This window comes from Cyphomyrmex costatus, unplaced genomic scaffold (genome assembly GCF_001594065.2).
Source record: "Cyphomyrmex costatus isolate MS0001 unplaced genomic scaffold, Ccosl1.0 scaffold111, whole genome shotgun sequence".
Lineage (NCBI taxonomy): Eukaryota > Metazoa > Arthropoda > Insecta > Hymenoptera > Formicidae > Cyphomyrmex > Cyphomyrmex costatus.
This window is the reverse complement of record NW_017275075.1, coordinates 56007-82204: the sequence shown is the minus strand read 5'-3', so window position 1 is coordinate 82204 and position 26198 is coordinate 56007. Positions and strand designations below refer to the sequence as shown.

Sequence of the window (26198 nt, the reverse complement as noted above, 5' to 3'; positions counted from 1 at the left end):
TACGCATACATTTTCCACAGCAGTTTCGCTTTTTACGCAAGCTACTGCAAATCGGAAAATTGTCCACCTTGCTGATCTTTTTATCAGATTACATAAATGTCCAAAAATTTGCTTCGGATCCAAATGTTGCCGTAATCGAGGGTTAATGCCATTTTCACACGAAAATGATGACAGATAACGTTCAGTTTGCTATCTAGGGATTATCAATTATTATTCTTCATTCCCGATTCAAATACAACGCCCTGCACCTTCCGCCGCTCCCCGTTCTCGTGACGATTATGTTATAATAACTTCATGACCGCGTTAATTCTCGTTAAGTCATAAGTCGCCAAAACCCGACTACCCGGCGCGGCAAGTAAGCTCATAATCGTCTCGCTTCTCGTGCCGCTCAAAGCCGAGCGCCGAACTCCGGTCAAAGTGGACGAAACTCGTCTGACGTGGCCCGGAGCTATTCGAGGAGGGACGTGGCAGGTAGATAGATAAAGAAGAAAGCGGTGTTCTATTCCGGGGCAGTATTTAATGCGGTTGCGCCCGTTTGTGGTCGTCGACAGCGCCGGGGTCCCGGGCTCCAGGGCGCGGCTTTTATGCGATGTAATTCCGATGCAAATCTGTCTGTTGAACTTTTCACTCGCGTTACGTCGTGTCGCGCCGGTCTGCGGTCGTGTGCCGGTGCTCCAGTATACTTCGTATACAATACGCTGGATATTACGTTATATTTTCCCGTCGAAACGAGCTTGGCGAATATTGCAAACTATGCATCTAAATACTCGGAATCGTAGTCTCCATTATCTATCGTATTTGCATTGCGATTTGCTGAATTGGTCGAATTGTTGACTCACTATAATTCTAATTAACTGAATTATGTATTTTCTATGTTATTTAGACAAATTAATAAATTATTAACGTACGCGTAGTATCTTAACAATATTTACGTATAATATTTTAACAATCGCTTAGGTGATCGATATATCGATATATCAATTAATATCTTATACTACTTCAGTAAAGTAATAATAAATTATTCTAACAAAATACTTTTTATTAGAAAGAAGTAGAAGCATCCGATCCACTTTAGTCGCGTGCTTCTCTCTTTCTCTTTTATTGATTTAACATAAAAATTCCCTTTCTCGCCATGATACTAACTTTCATAGTAAAAGCCGGTTGCTACGTTAAATATTTTCACGACAATCCCTTTCTCAGTATGTTCGACCCATGCACCGTTATCGAAACGAGATAAGTTTTTGCGAAGATGCAGACATGGATGCATGTAATAGATACGAATATCTATCGCCGTTCAGTCAATCACCCTCGAGAATCTCGCGACCATCCCGTCGAATCCATTCGGTCTTGTGTGCGCGTGAATCGACGCTGGAAAGCTCGTCGTTTAAATCACATGGGCGGGGCTGAGGATCCCGGATACCGACCAGGAGCCGCCATCTGCACACCGCAGGGCGAACAACCCCCGGAACTAACATCCCCGCGACCTGATCCGAGAAATGAAATCTTGTTCGCTTGGACTTGTATAATCCCTGCAGTCGCCCTTTGATGATTACATTCGATGGTTACATTACAATCTTATTTATATATTTATCTTGTAATTAATTGTTATTATATATATTATATATTTTTCTTCAACCCCTGTTAAAATTTATTTATTTTTGTCTCAATACAGATTAAAGCTTCGTATCAGTTTTGTATCACACATAATCTCAAAAGTTAAAGCTTTAAGTAAAATTTTCTGAATTTTGATTTTTACTTTTATAGAATATCTAAAGTAAATTGCATATTATATATATATATATATATATACATTTGCATTCGTAATTGCACCACTTATTTTACTAAAGAAAATAGAAGCAACCATTCCACTTAAATTGAGTCGTATGACTTATTGACCTAATAATATAAAAACACTCGACGCAAATTAAAAATTAGCTAAAACTTTAAATAACTACATTAATAATTATAAAACAATATGAAACAATCTTGTTGCTTTTCCTGAGACAGATATTTTCAAAAAATTACACATTCTTATATTTCTTCTTGCGATAAAAACTTGTTGTAAAATCTTCGAAATCCGTCAGATCTCCATCTCTGGTTCTGATAAATTGCGTGAAAATAGCGAAAAAAAAATTTACACGAACCAGAGCGCTACTTTTTATGTGTATCGGCAGGCACTCCTGTATCGTTTACATGGCCCCACCCTGCATTTTTCGAATTTCTCGCAACTCTGTTTACCTGCCGCAATCGCTTTCTTTTTTACGATCGCGCGACGACAATGGTTGGCCGTTCACCCTGCACCATTGCCCCCTTTTTTCTCATTGTACGCATGAGGAGGCCGTGTCTCGCATTCCGCGGCCTCGCAAAAAACCGCTATGAAAAAGTCTCCAGCGTTGTTCCCCGTATCCGTTGAACCTCGTATATGAAACATTTCCCGTGTGCGCGCGATTGCGTAAATCTCGTCCTTTATTTCAATGAGCGCGCGATATTGTCCGACTTTATCACGTAAGGCGATTCGCACGCGTCGGCCGAATTATTTTGCGCGGGAGAAAGATAACAAAGGTAAATGACTAAACGTAATTCATCCCTCATCGAGCAACACCCGCTAGTTGCAGAGATTTCTCGTTAACGATGGATGAAGCGAGAAAGCGCCAGCCCGCATCAATTGGTAATTTTTAAAATAATATTGCTTTATAGAGAGAGAGAGAAAGAGATTCGGAACAGGTATTAAAAAGTTTAATGAAATGTGTATATTATAGAGAATCTCATAAAAAAAAAAAAAAAATAGTAAAAACTAATCAAACCTGAAACTCGTTACGTTCCATGATATATTTTTGGAATGATTCATTTCCAGTATTCTCAAGCATAATGGTGCAGTATGTAGAGATATCGAATATCAATGGAATAATCATACATGTAGATGGAAATTCGAAAGAAACTAACACTAAAAAATATCGATATAGATTTAACGTCATACGGTGCCTATATAATTCTCACCATGATGACATTAATATTAATACTCAAATGATTTAAAATTAATATTGTTAAATCCACATCACATAATGGTGTATTATAATATTGCACCAACACAATAAGAATTATATAGGCACATGATAAATCCACACCGATATTTTATAAAGTACTGCAAGAAAGTATGTTAGACAATGGGCGCGGCTCGGAAAGGAATAACATTCTCGAAAAGCAGAATGTACGATGACAATCGCATATATATGCGCACACAATGCAAGTGGAGGTGCACTTCGTGACCCAAAAATGACTGCAACCGAATGCCACGAGTGCTAGGGCCGCAAGGTACGGCGGAGACCACGAAATTCACGGTGCGCTAATCAATAATGTATTTAGTGTGCGAAACTTCGTGCCGGGATGTATTCCAGTTGGGGACCACCACACTGGCGAAAGGTGGTGCCCGAGCATTGTTCTGCGGCATCCAGGCCCGTGTCCGGCGGTCGGTCCGCTACGTAAAGTCCCGCGGAATAATTACGAGTTTCGCCATTGAATCAGGAATGTACCAAACAAGGCAGAAAGCCGACCTGCAATTCCATTATTAATTCAATTAGTGCTAGACGCATACTGATCGCGAGATTAATGCATCCCGCGGACCATAATCTCATTCCGCCATCTGAACGACTGAAGCCGACCGATATCGTGCTCGGTATACACGGGGTGTCTCAGATTGATCGTATCTTCCCACAAATACGAGTTTTATTACATTACTCCCTCAATATACAATAAAAGCATTTAGACGTCCTTTATATTTTTTTAAAGAACGCTGCAGAATTAAGAATCTTTGAAAAATTTAATTTTAAGCAATGAAAAAACATGGAAAACAAAATATTATTCATTTAATTACAAATCAATTTTTCTTTAATTTAATTTCAATTGGAGAATAATTGCCAAATGTTTAGACTGATAAAAATTGAGAAGATAAATCGAAGAAGGATCAATATAGATGAAATAAAATCAAAAAATAAATTTTCGTGTATAAATCTGTATTTTACATTAAGATAAAGTAATCTTGAAATATGATTATGTAATTTGGAATATTTTAGCAACTATAGTTTATTTACAAGAAGCACATAAACACGGCAAATATAATTACTGAAATTATGTATAGTATTGATGCATACAAAATAATACATAATTTCTATTTCTAAATGAAATTAGTAGTAAGAGAGAGAGTTTACATTAAACGTAAATGTAAAAACGTATGTAAATAACATTAACAAATATAACATTCATATTGAATAAATTGAAAAAATAAAACTCTTCAATAGCTGAGTAGAATTATGGCAAAAATTTAAATCGCTACACGTTACTATTAGCACCAAAATATACATAACAAGACAAGAAACTGTTACTTGATAATGATTGCAATTATTAGCCTTGCGCAAACTAACCTAATTTTTATTTCGCATATGTTTAAACCGCAAACCATCAATTTACCACTCGGCAAGAACCTTGTGCAACATTCACAGTCCAGATGTACGCTAAAGGAATGAGGAAGTGAGTATCCAACACCGAAACTATTCTCTAACAGTGTTCAAAATTTAAAAAAAAAAAGTTTGATTACAAAGTTAAAAGATAGTAAAGTATATCTAACGATGGAATGCGGAACAATCGAATCGTTCGGTATTTGCTTGCGTGCGAAAACCAATGAAGCGACCGCAAAATCAAAACAGCTCGTAAACTAAAGAAATGAACAAACAGACACCGACTTGTGTTCTTTTTTTTACCAACACACATTGATCGTCCCGCGAATTCCGAATGAACAATATCCGAGGTATCGCGAGTGCGCTCGATAAAACTCTGAAAATATCATTCCAGTATCTAAACATTGCAACTATTTATTTTACAGAACACGTTATTTATTTTACAAAACAAATTTAAGTGTTGCCGTTACGTAGCTTTTTCCATTCGATCATCTCCCGAATTCGTTAGTAATACAAAACTATATAAATACGTGTGATTAAAATCAAGATCGTTAGCTAAAAAAATTAAAATTATTTAAACGAATAGAAACAAGAAATAAGTAAATAATCAAAAGATAAAGAAAGAGAGAAAAGTTATTTTAATTATAAAAAAATTATTAAAAAGTATAATATGTATATTGTATATACGATTAAATTGATTTTATTTCTAAAATAAAAAATGTTAAGTGTAGAAATGATTAAATCGATGACTAAATATGTGATAAAATTTTCGTTGAGTTTTAAAATATTTCAGGAATTATGTCATGATGTTGGCTCTCTCCATATGGTACTTCATAAAGTCAACACATGTATCAGGAGTAAGAAATATTACACACGGTATATCGAAGCATATACGATCTATCGGATTTCCCGAGAGTAGCAATACAGGGGTATGGTGGATCAATCATTCATTTTTCATCTACTAATGCGTCTCAGACTCTGTGCGGGCACCCTGTTAACTCAATATTAATCATTTGCACTTCAAGTGCACTTGTAAAGTGTGATCTACAAGTAAATCTCACGAAAAACTCGAAATAAAAACATTTTATTTGACATAAATGGCAATTTCTATTCAAGAATATTGAAAAATAAATTTTTATCTATCGCAAAAGAAAGATGATAAGAGACCTTAAATGTAGTTTGTGATTTTTAGCAACCTATATAAAATTTTTTTTCCTTTGTAAATTTATGTTGACATATATTTCGAGAAATAGAAACTGATCGTTGAAGAGGCTAATCCTTATTATTCTAATCGTATTATCGATGATTAATAGCAATCTATTAATCTTCTTTTAATTTCTTTAAATATGATTTTACAGATTTAAAAAATAATTATTTGATTTGCAGATATTCTTCGCATTGGGAATTCCCTTAGATATTCCAGACAAATCTGTCACGGTGTCATTTTATTTTGAAGCAAATTATGCATTACCATCCGAATGGAATTCGAGTTATTTCTACGAGGGTACTTATTATGTGAAACGAAGTCTTAGTCGTCAATTAGTATACAAAGTGTTTACAAACAAAATAGACAGGTAAAATAGAGCTACGTTATCAATTATTCTCCATCTCATACACATTCTGCAATTTTACTTTTAATATTCTAAAATATAATTTTGTAAATAAAATGTAAAAAAACGGTTGTATCTTATATCAGATTAGGCTATCCTGGATTGGATTGTTTGCTAAGAACAATCTGCGAAGCTGGAAAATACTCCTTAAACGAAAATGGCGTACTTGGTGACATTCTTCAAATTATTTTCACGTAAGTATAAATGGGAAAAACTGTTTAAATGTCTAATAAAAAATTAAAATGTAAACAATATATTATAATATTATACTTGATAACATATTATGATAACGGCAACAATAAATGAGAGAATGGAAATTACAAAAATTGGGTTTTAGATTAGCTTGTCTGATGAATTTTTATTTTCTATTAAAATATTCATCTGGCAGACATCATTCATACAATCATTTATTTGGCATGACAAAACGAGTAATATAGGAATTATTACATTTAAGTGCATTCCTTTGTTACAGACCCTCTATGTCGATGAGTGAAGATCTTCCGGATGAAATTATCGAAGCCGAACGTGAGCAGCACTGTAATCAGCGCTACAAAAAATGTCCTGTGAACCTTTTAGATCTAGTAAGCTATTATATCAACTAACTGAATAATTCTGCGTAATTATATTGCATCGAGAATATTTAAAAAATTCAGTAATTCATATCAAAGGTAGACTGGGCTAAATATCGTCATAAATTGTGTATCAGATATCTGTACGAAGTCTGTTATATTAAATATCGACGTAATCTTACAATTAGTGAGATTTGATAATATAATAAAATAAGGAATTAATAAAATTATATCCAAATCTGCAACACGTAGTTTAAAACAAATAAATAATAAATATTACAAGAATTGAAAATGTTCGAATTGTTTTCTTCATGACTTATTCACTTGTTGCTTGCATTTAATTAAATATTTTATTATATAGACATATTTATATTTTTCTTAAAGCTCTTCTTTTTTTTTATTTCAACTTAAACATCTTCTACCACATCAAACTTATTATTAAAAAACGGAATATACTTATTTTGATATTTTAATATAAAAATGTTATAACAAATAATGGAATTAAATTTTTATGTATTTTTATTCTGTTTGATCAAACTGAACGTGAAACCTTTTTAGTTTATGTAAAACAAACAACATTAAAAAACTAATAACAAAATAATTATAATTAGATGTCAGTACGAAATTTGATTTTTTAAGTACACCTATCTGGTGTATAGGAAAAAGAGAGATATGATATACAAATATAAAATTTTAAATAGTTTATTAAATTTGTTTTTTAACAACACACAAATTTTATGTCGAAGACATGTATTATTATGTACGTCTAATTAAACCTTATCCTTGTCTATTTAACAAGTTTATTACAACACGAAAGAAACATAATCTATAAAAACTATTGTCTTTTGAAGACTATCGTAAATGTAATTAATCTATGCATAAACAATAAAAATGCAATCAATATAAATAATGAATGCAAAAAATCTCTATCACTGGTGCATTTCAAACAAGTATTCGAAAACTTTAATCATTTGTACTTTTCATCATTCAACTTTTTTTTTTTAATCCGAGAATGATTTCTACTATAACATTAGAAATTTTCTAATCTTTTCTCTAACAATTCTAAGTTTTCTGCTAGAATATTCTTTCAGAAAATCAATATAAGATTTAAAATAATTATTATGAATACAAAATAAAATGTAACATCAGAAAGACATTTAAAAAATATCTATACAAAATTTAAAATCGATATAAAAGAAGTACTTATTATCTACTCTTTCTGATAAAAACATCAAATAAACACAAGTAATGAGCTTTTTTAAAATTATTATTTTTTATGCTTGCAGCTTTTCTTACGTCAACTTTAGTCTCTTTATTTAAATTATTGTTTTCCGAAGCTTGTATTTCGAGTCTTTTCTTCACATTTTATTGTAATTACAAATCACTGGTTTCAGTCCACATGTCGTCAAACTGTATGTACATTCATACAACTCCGAACAGCTCTGGATTACACGTGTATTTTGGTAAAGCTCCGAGAGATCTCCTGGTTTTACCTTACTCCTTCAGTTTGCTAATCGCAGGCACAGCGATCGCTTGTTCCACGGTGGCACGCCTGGATTGCAGAGAATGAAGCACATTTTCGTAGATCACAAATGTGATAACTGTAGCCGGTGTCACTCTGGTGAGGTTTACGCTTAAACCCTTGTAAAAGCCATGCCAACTCTCATACCTGTAACGAACCACCAGCAATACGCCTTTGTTTTACTTTGCTTTACAACAGATCAAAAACGCGAAGAGTTTTGAAGCATTATTAAATTTAACCCGCGTACGATTCTTGACGCTATCAATTATTTACTATCAAAATTTGATTTAGGCACAATAACTCTCTTTCGTCGCTTCAAAATGTTTACGAAATCATCAATCGTTAGAATCATTAGAAATAATATCTATTTTCTATCAATGTCAGAATCTATAATTTAAACAAATCGATAAAATACGACCGCATATAAATTCGAAGCAGTAAAATCGAATTTTTCTTATTTCATTCTTTAGTTAAAAATTCAAATATGATTAATTCAAACACGATATATGTACATTAATTCACGTGCAATATGTTCAAAAATCGTACTGCTGGTGGCTTAATAAACAAATCACAACATACTCGATAATTATTCAATCACAATACCTTTCTACATGCTATTTATTCTAAACAATAGGACAATAAGAATTTTAATGCAAAATAATTTAAAAATAATATAAATTAAATTAATTAATTTAATTAGTTAATAACTATTTTATTAAATTAATTGGTTTAATTAGTTAATAACTAAATCTAAATTATAACTATAGTTATTAACTAAATTAGTTAATTCGTAATTAAATAATGATGACATTTTTTTGTCCAATGTGCTGTAAATAAGATATTAGTATTATTAGAAAAAAAGGAAGATATCATTTGGGTAAAATCTGAATAACGTAATTTGAATAATCTCAAATAGTTAATAATTAATTTAATAACAAACACTTTTCGATATGTGTGCGTGTGTTTATTAATATCGTCACAATATTGTTTTAAGTATACTCCTTCGCTTTCGTTCCCATGACTCTCTTTTCTCCAAAGAAACAGATTCAAGCTAGATTAATGGCTAAAGAAAATGAATATAAATAAATTTGTACTACTATTTACAGATTGCAATGAGAAAACTTATTGCTATCGATCATATGTTCCGAGTGCCAGACTCTACGATCCTTGCAAAATTGGTCTGTTATGGACTCTATATACTCTACTTAAAATGAGGTAAAGTATTGCCTACGGAGAAATAGAGTCGCTTCGTAAAACCGAAAAAAAAGAGAGAAGATAAAACATAGCGAATTTACTATTTCTTAAAACTTAAAAGAGAAATCGCTAAATTAAGCGATGTCTAGTCCGCACTGAAACTTGTCAAGCGAAGACATGGAAATTATCAAGTTACACATGTGGCTTATACACATTATGCGTCAAAAATTGTTCGAAAGTTACACAGATAATAAGCATATCATGTGTTATTCGTATAGTTACGTAAATATTTGGTTATTAATTCAACTATCCAAGATTACACCGTCTGTCGACGTGAATCAGATGTATTTTTTCTTACAGCTCTTGCATTCGAATAGAGCATTAATTATTTTATACCATAATAGTATAAGATGTAGTACTCTCCTCGCTTCCTTTCGCATCACTGTACGCGCAACCAAGCACATCTATTTAGATTTGTTCAACTAAATCCAGTTTAGTTGACACTCAGATATTTTTATATACCTCAGCAAAGAAAAAATGATCATATCCATACGTTCATTTGTGATGGTGCACTTTGTATAATGAGAAGATATTTCATTTAAAATACATTTTCGTTATAACAAAACTATCCTTACACACATCAACCATCCACAAATTCCGCTAAATTAAATACATTCGTCGCGTCGAGAAATAATGTTATTCATTTTACATTATCGCAGTCTCTCAGTGTACTTGGATAAGACAGGATAAGTGATTAAATAACTAAAACACATACATTCTACGTACTATACGTGCCACAAATTATTGCCATTTCAAGATCTATTTCTCAGTTTGGAATCGTCGCATTGTGATTTTCGCGAGAAGTTAAAACGGTAATAGTAAAAACAATTATTTTTCCACATCAAGTGATTCCTTTCATCACCGTATGATTCTACAAACCTAATATAAATTAATAGAAATACAAATAATAGAAAATATCGTGCACTCACTTTATGAATGCCAGAAAGAAAATAACATATTATCTAGATATCGTCTACAACAGAATAGATTAAAAATTGCTACTAATACCTAATCATATCAACCATCCTCCAAATTTTCTAATATTTCAGACAAAAATAGTTTTGTAAAAAGAAACTTTCTTAAAAAACAAAAATAATTCTGTATTGTAACCTATTTGAATGATACGTAAAGCATGTCATTTATCTATTTAAAGAAAAAAATTGAGTACTATGGCCTCACATCATTGAAAAGTCATACATGCATCTGCGTATCAAAACTCAAAAATGGTTATACCATAGTTTTGATAAATCAAAGGATATACGCGCTAGAGTAAGATTTAAAAAAATTGTCTAAAAAGTTTTCTTACTTTTGCAATAATAAGGTATCAATGTAAATTAACTACCGTTAGTAAAATGCTCGTAAATAAGAATAATCAGACATATGTTTGGTGTAACATGTAAAAGGTATGGTGATAAGCCTTTATAGAAACCCCTAATCCCTTCTGACCTCCATGTGCATTGAACGCAATGCCAGGTACCCCGATAATTATGATGATGATCCTGAAGTCGTGCTCTCACTACTTGATAAGGGTATGTCGACGCTGCAGCGATCAGCTTCGACATTGCCGCGAAAATGATGTATTCAGTCGTACTCTGCAATCATATAATAGAAGTATTTCTCATTTTTATTTTCTTTTTTAATATTATTTTATTTATAAGCACCTTTATCCAATTAAAAATTAAAATATTTTTTATGCATTTTCAATAATATTTATTACTCTTTATATAAAAAAATACAAATCAACAAAAAAAAAACATCGCGAATTAAGAATTAATACGCATAGTTAGATTCATTCTATTCTGCTTTGTCTCAACCATAATAAAAATATAGTCAATTTACCAATTTCGTATCGATGGCTACATTCAGGTAGTTATAGTATTTATTCTTCATTTCTTCGTACGCCATGAATTGTATTGCACCGTGTGAAACACCAAACAATCCAGGAACTAAACCCTGCAAGAACACAATATTTTCTTTATAATCACGTAAACCGCAAATAAGTCTTATTTTATTTAAATACAGTTATAAATCGAAAGTTTGATCAGAAAAATTTTTTGCTTGCCTTATATAAGCCTCTAATACCCTCCGTCTTGTAAATCTTCTTTAAAGCATCAACCATACCATGATACTTCTTAGACTCCGCTATATTCACATCGTCAGCATATTGTAAGCACAGCCGCGTCTTTACCACCCAGATCGGGTTAGTCATGAGCAATGTAAGCACTCCGGCATCAGCGGCAGCGAACATATGCATGGATGGTCCGAGGGGTTTCTTGGAATTACCACCTTGGATCGAAGTCTTTATTGTGTTGTAGCTGCAAATCAATTCGCAAATATTTAAGAATATATACACAGACAATTTCTCGAACTGCAATACATAAATAATATTAATAAAGAATTTCAAATTGAGATCTTATTGCAATTATACAGATTAATTTTTCATACTGGTCTAATTATTTAATCCTCCATCGCCAATACGAAATTTTAATCCTTTAATCGCAATGTGACTCTTCAAACCTTTAATGCAATTTTTACATTGTTCTAGACTGTATAAAAATCTGAAAAAATTTTTATATACCTTTGAAAGGTCTAACAAGGTTTTTTATTTATCATAAAAGTTGAATTGTATTTTATACTAATTATTTACAGATTTATATTTATTTACCAGAATTCATGATCAAAAAATCGACTGTGTTTAAAATATTGCGAGCAGAGATTAATTACTTGAATTTTAAGACCAATCAGGAGTACTAACAATCAGTGATCACTACTCACAAGAAAAAGTAGAAACCCCATGAACTGCCCGATCCTAGAACATTTGGTGTTACACCCCTGTAGAGTCCACGCACACCCTCGGTTTTAACGATCTGAGCAATGGCATTTTTGAGACCGTGATATCGCGGTGCCGCAGTAGTTTGACCATCATTCACTGTAATCAGAAAATAACAAAAATTCAAGTAAATCTCATCAGTCTAAATGTTTTATATTCTTGTAAAAATATCGCATGATGTCATTGTCAAGACACTTAACGTTTTATTGAAACAAATGTCTATGCCATAATTATTATTTACAATTAGTGTTTTATTCGTATCTTGCATGCCTTCGCCATCAAATTATCGCCGATAATGCATCGTGTTAGAGCAAAACTCCTCATTTTTATACTCATATATGTTTATTCATATCCCATTACATGCGTGTGTGCATATAGACATTCTTTATCGCTGTAAACACTGTAAAGTTAGTTTTCATATCGTATCTCATTGCGAAAAGGCAGCGTTATCGCTTTGCGATACTTCTTATTCTTACTGCGAAATTTCAAATATACTCATCTCAAAGACACACGTAGTAACAAAATGGATAGTTATTTAAAATATAACTCTGTGCATTTTATGATATCAATAATAAAAAATATAATAAAAGAAAATGCTAATGTAATATAAAATTGAATATTTATAATTTGAGATATAAAAACGTAAATATATTACTCTCGCAATATTATTCTCTTCGAAAATCGAAAAATAAAGACAGTAGATATAAAATTTTATGTCGAATCATTAAATATGTAGAGAGCATTTTATGTATTAATATACAAAGTCATCGAACAATATCAGATTGTAAGGCAAATCAGAGAGAAATGAAATATCCGCAGCACACAGATGACGATTGTATTTCGTTTCTGTCTAACTTGTCTTATAATTTACTTTCGCTTTTGTGGATGACTATGATTTCACATAGCTACGAAAAACTCCATCACCATTGCGATTTTATACCGATATACATGCGGCTGATAAAACAAATTCATAAAATTTTCTCCACGAATTTTTACACTAATTAAAATTTATTGTTTCTTAATAAAAATTTAGAGATTTTTTAAAACCGTAAGAACTATTTTTTCCATATAATTTGCCAATCTTTAATGTTAATTTTTTTTAACAATTATAATAATCTTCAAATGGAATTCATGTGGAATTAATGCAATCAAAATTAAAAAAATAATAGAGTCTGTTATTTAAGTAGGTGAAGCGCGAAATGTTTCGCTTTCACATTTACGTATAACTTTTGCTTTATAAAAAGAATCTTGAGAAAAAGTCAATCAATCTTACATTTTACGATAGAGAAACAGTGAGAATTATATATATTGTTTTAAATTATTTAATTTATTTTAGAAATTATTTTTCTATTTTACATCTTTTTCCTAGATACTCGTTTTCTTGATCATCTCAAACTAAATTAATTTGCTTGTAATACCTAGTTGCACAGGTAATATTCAATAATTTTACAAGTCTTCATTAATTATGCAAGCAATAAAATTTGAAAGAACTGTCCTATTATATAGTCTAAAAAAAAAATTATATAAATTATTATTTACATATCTTAAAATTTGTGTACTTATATTATAAATTTGCAAAAAGAATATTGATCTGCATATTTACGTAACTTATTTCGGAACTGAATATGCTTATTATATTGATTCGTAGACAAAAAATTTAGAAGCTACGAGTACTTTCGACGATTCGGCCGACTGCATGATGAAACGATTCAATAACGAACGTCACGTGTCACTGACGCAACTCGTGGAATTCTCGTGGCTTGGTGCTTGGTGGACGGCCAATGAATATTCCGTTTAAAATACGACACACGCACACACACGCATACCTGTGTGATAAGCACCCATTTCTCGCAATAAATCCTATTCGCTTCTACTTAGAAAAGTATTAGTCATTATGTATGAAATGTTTTTCGTATTACTGTTATTAATACAAAATATCTATACTTATTGAGCCTTATCATAAATATTAAAATATCTATACGTTTTTTAGAAAAATTTGACAGTTATACCATTCGAAACAAAATTTCAGCTTTGAGAATGTGTTTTTAATTGCATTATGACGATTTTTAACGGAGTTACAGGTAATAGCGGCTTTTTGAAAATATACAGATTTTAAATTTTGAAACTCTTTTTTTAATTTAAATTTTATTCATTTTTAACGAAGTTATGGCTGCTATTAATATAGTAATATGAAAATCGGATATTCCATACTTAATATTTAACGCTTGACGCGCATGTTTTCCTCTTTGTCCAACTGTGGTGACGAATTCATTGCAAAAAATCTTTATATAAACATAAGAGACTTTCCTACTTAGTTTCCTTCACTTATTGTTGATTTCGCCAAAATAACCAAGAATATTGAAACATATTTGAGAATGAAAGAAAACATTTTATCATTCTATTATATCAATGTGAAATAAAATAATTAATTAATTAAGTTGAATAATGTACTGATTACTAATGTAATATAGTACCTATACCATTAAATTAAATCAACTACATATTATGTTTAAAGCTGCAGAGATAATTTATTACATATAATAAGACGTTATTAGCAAATGATCTTCAAAGTTTAAAGCAAGTGAACAGAAAAAAAAACTGGTATGCCATTTGTTGATGAATATCGACTCTTGCATACGGAAGTAATAATACCTTTTCAAACAAGCAAGATGAATAAATAGCTATTTATACTTGCATCAAATACCTGGAAATATTGTTATGCAAAACAGCAATTCATTTGGTTCGACATATGGTAACTGCAAATGTAAACAAAGACTAACAATAAGACTAACACTACTACAAAAATTTTCAGTAACATCAAGTCCTATTGACAAAACTACTTTGGTTTTTGCGTTCGAAATCGTGCAATAAAACTTATTTGTAATCAATTATCTAATAAGAATTATAATAAAGATAAGATATTACAGCCCAATTCATCAACGTAAGATTAACTTTAATCGCCGTTGGACTTCCTTTATCTTTTTCTTAAAATTCTAGAAAAAGATAAAAATTAAAATGATCCGAGATTAAAGTTAATCTTACGATAACAGAACCGAGTCTAAATGTTGGGTAAGTTCCAAATTTTAGTTCAAAACAAAAGAACGAATTCTTCAAAATACAGGAAGATACACAACACACACATCATTCATAAATATAAACATACATTTGCTAAAAAAATAATTTTCAAATTATATACTATATATGTATATTATACATATATCACATATATTATTATATAATTTAATTATATATATATATACATATAATATATTATTACATATAATATAATTTAATTTGATGATAATGCATTAAATATTATTACATTTATCATTTTATTATATCAATGTAAAATAAAATAATAAATAAATTAAGTTAAACAATATCGATTACTAATGTAATACATTACCACACATTAAATTAAATCAATTACATGTTACATTTGGAACTGTAAAGATATAATAATTTACATACAACAAAAAAACCTATTTATTTTTTTGTCACAAAAAAGGAAGTCACAATTTATTATTAAAACTGATTTAAGATATTTCGTAACTTTATCGAATTCTTATAAGAAAAATTTGCATATTTGTTGCAGAAATGATAATTACGTAATATAACCAATATTTATCAAAAGTAAAACAAAAACGTAACTTTACATTATTGATAACGAAATAACGTGGAAATGATAAATGATAAAATAAGTCATATTTTTCGTGTGATATCAGTAAAGTAGTAAAAAATATTTATGTCTCTTTAGAAATTCTTTATAAAAAAGGAATAATAATCAACATAAATTTATTCAATCATTTATTTTTTATTTACGATAAATTCCATCAATATGCTTTAATTACGATTCTGTTTAAAATATTAATAAAAATTTATATTAATTTATTTATAATTTATAATTCTATAACATAATTAATATTAAATTTATTATTAATTAAAAAAATTAAATTCATTTTTAAATATATATATTTCCAATAAAATAACTTTTAAAGCTTTTATACTTTTATAACATGATACCAATAATTTATCTAATATCTAATACATGTCTTTTTTAAAACAATGTTATGGCAGAAATAAAATAACGCTTGTTGTATTATATATTAAACACGAGTACAATTATATAATCACCATGTCGGTCATCATCACGTGCGATTAGAGTGAAATACATTTTATGAAGTTATATATACATGATATATAGTATCACACCGTACAGTGTGTGTGTAAACTCGACTTCTTTATTGAGAGCACGTGATGAACATATAGCGAATTCAGTTGGACGCACTAAAAGTGCACTAGTGCATATTGAAGCCATTGTACACAGATTTAATCCATATGAAAGTAAAGTACAAATATGAAATTCGAATTATAAAATAGATTTTATCTCAGATTTTATTTAATAGCATAATAAAACAAATTTAGAATTTCATGGGTTTAATCCATTTTTATATTTACATTAAATACATATTTTTATATCAATCTTTGTGTACGACGGCTTTAAATGTGCGTCAGTACGCATTGAATGCATTCAATCGAATTCGCTAATAGATAAACAAGCTGGCGTTTATTGAATCCTATTTGGAATCCGACACGTCCGATACATGAAATCGAAGCTTTTCGAAACGAAATACGATCTTTGAAAATTAAAATGCGTTATTTTGTTTCAGTAAGGACAAAAAATATTCCTTAGAAGAAAGAAAGGAAAAAGAACCTTTTCACTTGAAAATTATACTTACTTTAAAAAACTTCGGAAATCCACTTAGATAAACGAAAATCATTCAAAAATAAATAGAAGACGTTTTCATTAAAAAATTGTTTTTACTAGTTCCCTTAGAAAACCTTAGGGCTACTTTGGCAAACTGGAGATTTTTCAAAATTATCTAGTTTTCTTTATGCTGTATTTTGTATGAATTCCATTTTCGCCCGTTGTCTCTGATCTTAAATCTACTCCTAATTCTATAATCCGATTTTTATATAATTTTAAGTCTATTTTACACTAACTATAATTCGCATTACGACATCAAATTCATCTATTTAAATTCTAATACAGATTACAAATAATTTAAAAACGATTTTATATTCTGTAATAGGTATATAAATAGAAAACTTTGTAGAATCTCTCAGAATACATAATCATACTAAATACATGAGGCTACACGTGTATATTAATACATGTACAAAATTAAAAATAAAATTCTATCTTAAATAACGCGAATTACAGATCATTTAAAGTGGATTGATACATAAGCAAGCTTTTTCTAGATAACTTTAACGTGCGAGCTTCTAGAATAAAGATTCCATAATCTGAATAAACCAGTTAGCGTCTTAAAAAATGTAAAAATTTAAACAATCTCGCTAATTTCTTCAATAGATCTCATCTGGAAATCCGACATATCCGACACATGAGATCGAAGCTTTCAATAGTGTGAACTTAGATCATTTTTTTATTCACATCGATCGAGTTTCCTCGTTTATATCACATATAAACCGTTCGTCTGCTTTCACGATAACGATAAGGCATGTTGCTTTCATTAAGATAATTATTTTCATACAAAAATGTATTTTATCATCAAAATATTTGTCAAACAATATTCAACCTTTACAATGAATCAACTAACGTCTAACATAAACTCGACTTCAACTAAATGTTTTACTTACTATTATAACATAAATAGTGTGATATTTATTTTACTATATTTATTTCATAATTCACGATTTACGCAAACAGACTAACAGAGCTTAAATAGCTATCCTGTGCGCTCTTTTGTAACATTTTCGAGACAAAACCTTTATTCAAAACAGCTCAAGCTGAGTATATACATATATACACATATAGTCATCTCGTTAATATAATTCTGACCAGAAATGGTATAAAAAATGTTTTTTAATTTATCGTAGTAACCAAGATATAAAAAAAATATAAATGTAAAACTCAACAAATTCAAATAATATTTAAAAACAGCTGACCTCAATATCTAATTATTTCGTTAAGAAAATTAAATTTAACCAAAAATATAGTATGGAGAATATTTATTAATTAATTTATTATAACACACACTCAAGACACATAATAATATAATGGCAAGCAAACTGAAACAATAGAGATTTTTTATTTATTAGTATATAACTACTAATTTTTGGATTATCTGTCTTGATAATTATTTGATACCTGATATTTATTTGAGAATCTTCTGACGTAAAGAACAGTGCTATCAGTATTCTAATATTTAAGTACCTGGAATATTATCTGAGCAACTTGATCTATTACAAAGATATCCGGTTTAATTCGGAGTAGCCAGGAAACTAAAGATACCAAAATTGAACTTGAAGATTATGTAAAATAAAATAGCATAATCTTCATTGTTTTATGCAGAATCAGTTTTGGAATATTTTTGCGATATGCATAGACAAAAATAATCAATGCTTCGAGTATTTATACGTATGAATGTTAACTATCAGAATATTAGACGGCTACGAGATGCATTACTTCCGAAATAGCAAATCTCTGTACAAATATGTTAATTTTTGAAGGCTATCTAATCTGAATCTTTAATTATCATGTTGGGCACGATAACTGGTGCAACGTTAATGATAACCGAAACAACCGCGTGATCTCATATCACTATTGTATTCAGAGTGTGCAAAATAACGTTCATTATCGGTGGAATGTTGTGCATAATATTGACTTCCGGCAATAGTAAACAACAATGATAATAAACTAGGTGAATCACAAGAAATAAAATACTTGCACAAATATCTTGAGAAAATGCATTGAACTCGATTTATATTCTTTACGTATATCTCTTCTTGAAATGTAGAAAAGACATTTAGGGTATCTTGTTTCCGTTGATATCGCGCGAATACCAAGAAACGACGAGCGTTTAAGCATATAACATAGAAATTTAAGCAGTAAGATGTAAGAAATAAGCAAATCAACGTTGTTTACTACAATACACGGAGTAAAAAAGAGTAAGAAATTGACCAATCACAGTTGAACGGAAAGAATAATTAACTGTAATTGGTTCAATTTTTGTTTATATTCTGTAACTTTTAAGTTACGAAATAGGTCTGCTGAAATCTGTTATCAATTTTCCTTGGCGGGGAACAAAAGATGAAAGCAAGTTTCATTATAGTTAAGAGCTACGCAGCAGCGTTATAATGATAACAAAATTTGCGTTAAGAGTTATAGAACAGGCCTACTAGTTTTGTTGTTCCAATAGTATACACAATAGGTAACGTGCTACTATCGACGCTTACATTTTTAGAAAGGAATTTATTGTGAAAATATTAGAAAGAAAGAAATGTCAAAAAATATTTACCTAACTCGAGCAGATATTGTGGCACAAGAAAGTAGCACAATATTAAGCTATCTGTGCTAATTTTTTTATCGACGCGATAAGAAGTTCCATGACCGTTTAGATGATAGAATCACCATCTTCGGCAAAAGTCCGCTGTCTGTTGTAATATTTCATAAAGATTTAATAACATTTTGATTTGTCTCTAACGAAGAAGCTTGCAGACTTTATTCGCGTGGAACAAAGTCCAGTCGTAAATTGACAGATAATAGTGTAGAATATTTTTAGGATAATTCCATTCAATTTCTTTGGCATATTGAAGTAACTAATGAAGAAATATTAGAATAAATAATAAACAAAATTAGCCATTTATCTCGAATAGCTAAAAAATAAGTTAATCTGTTTTATTTTATATAATTTTCTTTTTCACATTTAATCTTTCCTCATGAAAGCAGAACAGAATATCTTATATTTGAATTTATCAGAACATGTTTTATTAGTTATAGCTTAACAATTTAATTTAACAGATTTTTATTAACGCGTAATTAATTTATCCAGACTGAATATCAAAGGATTAAGACTACAAAGATTGTGAAAGAACTACACATGCTTCACGTTACTGTTTCACTTTCGTGTTATCGATCTTTTCGTTGCATAGTCGTACGTGGAATTTACGGTGCAGTGCAGCTTATACGGCACAAGCAGTGATGTAAAGTAGCTCTATTTTCAGTACACTCGTTATACAAGTATTCTTTGCGCGAAGTATCTTAACATTAGATACGGATACGGCCACTTTCCAACGTATCTAAATATATGTACTTAGCTACTTTTGTGCATGATTTCAGCAAAATATAGATACATATATAATACATATAATGCCATACGTATAGAACAAAGACACAAAATAGCAATATCAAATATCCAAGTTGAAACTAAAACGACAATACGTTTTTATAACGTTTTTATACGTTTTTAGACGAAATACATACATATAATATTAAATGCATTGTAAGAAGTACACATTCATAAATGTCGGGTTTTTCGACACGCAGTCTCGAGTTTTGCATTCTTATGTCTTGAGCAAAATGCTAAAATGCTATTTTAAATACAATGTAAGTGCAATAATTTGGAAGGGTGTCAATTTTTGTATATGTACAGAAGGTGACCGGTTATCACATCTGCGCGGAATCCAAAAAAGCTAGCCAAAAATTGAATCATTAAGTTTTCCTTGAGACACTCTAATCAAATTGAATCTACTACTTTATTACCATTAGATTTTTTGGCAAAAAATATATTTTCAAATATTCTTTCATGTTTTAAATTGCTTGATAGGTATTGTTATTTTATACCTCACAATCAGAATATCCTGTCTACATACATAGTGTATGAATTTATGAAATAATAATTTTTTAATTAACTTCAATATAATTTCGAAATATTGTATTAAAGTTAGACTACAGCAATGATATGACGTTTATATGTATATGATTACTGTAACTCTTTTTTATAATAAAAAAAAGTATGTAATAACTTAAAATACGAAAAATTAGATACGAAAAATTAGATAAAAATTCAGCCGAATCAATTTGAAACGAATTTGAAAAAAATTTTTAATTTGCAAAAATTCTCTTTCTAACAATTTAGTCAGCGACAACCTGAACTAAATTTTTAACAATTAAAAATTCAGAAGATTTGAAAAGATAACAAGTTCCATACATTCTTTTATAGTTTCATATACTATATCTTTCGTTTAGAATAAATAAAATCTAGATAATTCACTCAAAGAAAACTAAATGACAGACTCTCCATATTCGGAGTAATAGAGATGAAGCAAGATTCTTATGACTTCTCTCTCAATCCTTCCAGAAATACACGAGCGAGCGACAATTGAACGGCGATAAACTGATAAACAAAGTCGAATATTTCATCAGCCATTTGTCTACGACAATGCGTGACAATAACATAATTGAGTGTAGTCCCACGCTTCCTTCCCCCGGTTTGCTTCAGAGGCACGGGCGAGAAAAGAAGGAAAAAGAACTTGACCGAGAGAGCGATGCCGTCCGCTCGATAACGCTCATCGGCGCGGAAGGCACCACGTGCTGCCGCCGCAATGTGACAGCCGCCATTTTCTCGAGCGCCCTCGCGCGTGCACGAAGCGGCGCGTGACTCGGCTCCGGACTCGCTCACACTCACCTGCAAAGCGGATCTTGATTAGGTCCAGCGGGTGCAGCATCAGGGTCGAGACGACGCCGCCCGAGATCCCCGCGACGAAGTACTCGTACTTAAAATTACTGAGGACGTTCAGCTGGCGCGGGGCGCCCGGCGTGCCGCTGCCCTTGATCGCCGTCATTTTGAGCGGTACGCTGTCGCCGTGCCGCCGCTCTTCGACGTTCGTTACCGATCCGTGATTGGCGATGCCAGATTCCGCATTCTTGCCAGCGCTAGCAACACGCGCCTCCACTCTGCGACATATCTCTTGGTCCGCCGGAGGCACTGTCGTCGAGCTGTCGTAGCGTTCCTCGTCGCCGAAATTACCCGCCTCTCTCTCTCTCTCTCTCTCACCCACGCTTTCTCCTTTCGCTCGCTCGCCCCCGCGATCACAGCTGGTTACCGCCGATTATGCAACACCGACCAGCCACACTCCACCACGCACGCCGAACGCCGCCATACTGGGACAAGTGCGATCAGTGCGAACGGCGCTCGCCGATACGCTCGCGGACGGAGAAAAAGGGAGCGGGATGGGAGGCGAGTCTCTCACGCATGCGCTAATATTGGCAGATCCGTTCTCTTCAGCTGAGTTTATCGTACCGTTTCATTCTTCCTCCTTCTCTCACCAATGCGACAAGAAGAAGAGGAAGAATGAACGGTGCAAGGAATTCAGCCGAGGAGAACAGCTGAAGCTCTCAGCTGAGTGCGCGCACGCGGCATTTTCAATAAGTCTGTTCCGCGTCGCTTGCACTTTTTGCACTCAGCATCTTCGCTTTCTCTCCTTCCAACGCGTAAAATATATGTCCATCTCATTTTCAGTTGTAGGGATTTCAAGCCCCAAGATCTATTGTCCAAATCAACTGGTAGGCGCTCGATATAATTGTTTTGTATAATTATTAACGCTCTCTTTAAACAATTCGAAATGAATACCTGATGATTGATCTTTTCAGCAAAAGACACAGGTGAATCATTGCATCCTTGTAACAAGGATGAAACGATCGTTGTGTCGCACACTTCCTAATAGTACATTTTATCTGGGATACATCCTGGGGATGTCCTTAGAATGCGACGTCCTTTGAACGTCCTCAGGATGTTTCTTGGAGGTTTATACTGTTAGGGGTATCGATTGTTGGAAAACTTCCAATAATAATTATACGTTCAGTGTAGTTCTGCAATTGTTATAAAATTCTGAAATATAAAATTGATCTTGCACTTAATTCCTCATTTAATTCCTCACCTCTGAGTGTATAAATTAATCATATTAAAAAATTTTACACAGTTGCAAAAGCTTCATGCCTTAACTATAAATTTTATTTAAAGTCTAAGGCCTTTATTTCGTAACTCTTACATCAATATTGTCACATTAAAGTTACAGAATAAAAGCCTAGAAAAATCTATTTCTATAATCAATGTAAATTAATTACTTTAATCTCAATTTTTAATACACTTTTCACCTTTTTGGATCTTTCTCGGAATCTCACCGAACACGTTTAAATAACGACTTCCAACGGATTGCACGAGTACGGAATTTATACTACCTCACGAATCCGGATTATTCTGCAAAATGTGCCACGATGTTCATCAATCATCCCATCACGTGACACTGTCCATCGGGCAGACCCATCGGGTCCAATCAGTGTATGTCATATTAACACTAGAACCCATCTAGCCTACAGTCTAGGGGCGGCAAATTTAGGGGGATGGCATTTTTTGAAAAGAAACTCTAAGAGTAACAATTTTTTGCCACTCGAATGATTGAAAAAAGTTTTCATCAATCACTGAATTTGTTCGCGTCGCATGTTCTAATATGTTCCTATTATAGCAGTCCAACATATGCCTCTTCTTTTTACATGTAATTTAATTATGATTCTTATTTCAATTTATATTCTAAAAATTCATTTTAGACGATCTATAATTCGCGATCAAATTCGGAACAGAATTTTATTTATACGAATAGAAAACATTCGAAGAAATAAGTTCACATATGTACAAAATATGTACATACATATATATGTAATATATGATATATATATATATATATATATATATATAGGGTGAGTCATTTTAAGTAAAATAAACATCTCGAAAAATATAAAAGATATGGAAAAATGTTTTAAACAAAAGTTGCTCAGTTATTAAGAGGAAAGAAAGTAGTCACTTTGAGATACATTAATAAAAAATATATTAAATTATAATATTTCTTTGAACAGTACTACAGGAATATTTACTTACGATAAATAAATAATTAGATAAATGAAAAAAATGATAGTTGAATCAAACTGGTTCACTTGTATCTAATAAATACATATGTTACATTAGTCAATATTCGGCTAGAACTATTAAAAATATTTTTATTTAAATTTAGTAAATTTTTTCTTAGTACAGAAAAAATGTTGTGTTCTTAAAATCAAGTCAAGATTACTATATATATATGTGCGTGTGTGTGTGTGTATATGTATAAGCATGCAGTCAACGTAAAATTACAAATGCTTTAAAGCACACATTCTTTAATTGGCCAATAATAAAATTCTTTCCTTAATTAATCAAATGTTTCAAAGCGTTTGTATCGAGACTTTGATCACACTATAAATTTATATGCTATTTCAATTTATAAATTTATATTTTAGCAGTAGTTTTTTCGAGATATAAAGATTTAAATTTGTCCAATTACAAATTATATTTAAAAGATCACCTATAAGTATTAAATATTAATAAAAGAGCTAAAGTGTGCCCTCACTTGCTCTTATACTATTCTACCACGCACGTGCAACTCATGGACAAATAGTCATACGTAATCGAGAATTGGGGCTCAGTTTAAACGCTTATTATTTAAAAAATTACTGCTTAAAGATAAATTTACTCATAAGTTGTTTACTTAATTTTTTGAAAACTTTCCTGCTTTCGCAATTTTGATTCGCAAATTTTGAGACATTCAGTATGTGTATAAATTATGTTAATTACATTTTTAAACAATTTATTACATACACGAAGAATTGTAGTAATTCAATTTACTATAAACCATTACATTATGATATTATTATTTCTATTTTGCTAATTGTAAGATCAAGTTTTGTTTCAAACACAGTATGTATGATTAACATAGTTAGCTCTGTAAACTTGCCATTTGTGACAATTTGAAAATATGTGTGCTACTATTTTTTAATTTTATTTTACTGTTTTCGTTATTTCATTTTACTCGTTTCTCTTATATTGCAATTTCTTTTATTAAACATTTCAACAGCTAAACTTTTAAATTCAAGAATAGTATTACATATATAAACAACAGAATATAATAAAAATTTCAGAATAAAAAATTTATTAAAAATTATTAAAATATTCATTTAAAAAAAAAAATCGCGATAAACAAGAAAAGAACATAAAATATTTGACGGATACAAAAATGAATGATTAAGTAAGTAGTAAAAACTCACAATAATTTATAGTTAGATACAACACAAATTTCTTAATCAATCGAATTGTTCAAAATAATTAATAAAATGTAAAAGATCTTTATTACTCATTCAATTAATTTCACATTATCACGAAACTCTTGCAAATATTTCAATATTGTAAATCTGTACATAAGTTTTAACAAAGTTAAACCTTATCTCTCACTAATCAGAAATGAATCGACTAGTCTCGATAGAAGCTAGCGATGATCAATCCTTTTTCGCTGTCTTATCTGTCCCGTTCACTATTGTTAATGAACGGTATGAAGGTGGGTGCGCAAAACGTTTGATAAAGATTTTCTTATCCGTTGGCACGGCCAGTATTTTCAGTATCGGTTTCCCTTCGCTGACAGCTAGCCGATACCGGCCGTGAATGCGCCGCTCACGGAAAATACTGCTGTCAGTGCGTTTCATAAAAACAAGATTATTCCATAAAAACAAAAACCGGTAAGTAAACAGACAAAAAAGAGAAAGGAATGTTAATGTCCAGTGGCATTTCAGCCTCTATAATAAAATAATAATATATTTCCTCATTTTTCAATATCATGGTAATTGATCGCCATTGCCACTCAATCGACAGCAATTACTTATGCCCATTTCCACCAATGCAGATTAATTTTAATCTCGGTTCAATTTACTTTTCATCTTTTTCTAATTCTAAAAATTAGAAAAAGATTAACAGTAAGTTAACCCGAGATTAAAGTTAATCTGCATTGGTGGAAACAGGCATTAATCTTTTTATTCTAAAATTAGAATCACGAAACAGTAGAAGGTTAAAGTTTTTTTCGATATTAATTTATTAAAATAATTATCCGTTAGTCGCTATCTTTAATTTCAACTTATTTTCTAAATCACTTTATACACGTACATAGCTACCGCCTACTTGTACGTAATAAAAATGTATCTTTTCCATATATGAATTATTCAAGGAAAAAAAATTGTTTGCAGTGCATAAACAATTGCCTAGACGACAGTGAAGAAGACTGCTGCAGGAAAATCAAAAACTA

The 26198-nt window shown here is 31.1% G+C and overlaps 2 protein-coding genes across 2 annotated transcripts; one reads left to right on the top strand and one right to left on the bottom strand.

The window, feature by feature from the left end:
* The first annotated feature begins 5257 nt into the window (after positions 1-5257).
* On the top strand, positions 5258-6663 carry LOC108776204 (uncharacterized). Its single transcript, XM_018542743.1, has 4 exons — positions 5258-5380; positions 5838-6025; positions 6148-6255; positions 6534-6663. The coding sequence occupies exons 1-4, from the start codon at positions 5258-5260 to the stop codon at positions 6661-6663; spliced, it is 549 nt and encodes a 182-aa protein (XP_018398245.1).
* Positions 6664-7914: 1251 nt separating this feature from the next.
* On the bottom strand, positions 7915-22184 carry LOC108776319 (mitochondrial folate transporter/carrier). The gene is made up of 6 exons (XM_018542904.1): positions 21728-22184; positions 12182-12335; positions 11469-11721; positions 11246-11359; positions 10853-10998; positions 7915-8299 (listed from the first exon to the last, which is right to left on the bottom strand). Exons 1-6 carry the CDS (start codon positions 21882-21884, stop codon positions 8125-8127), a joined length of 999 nt encoding a protein of 332 aa, XP_018398406.1. The 5' UTR covers positions 21885-22184; the 3' UTR covers positions 7915-8124.
* Between the last annotated feature and the right edge of the window lie 4014 nt (positions 22185-26198).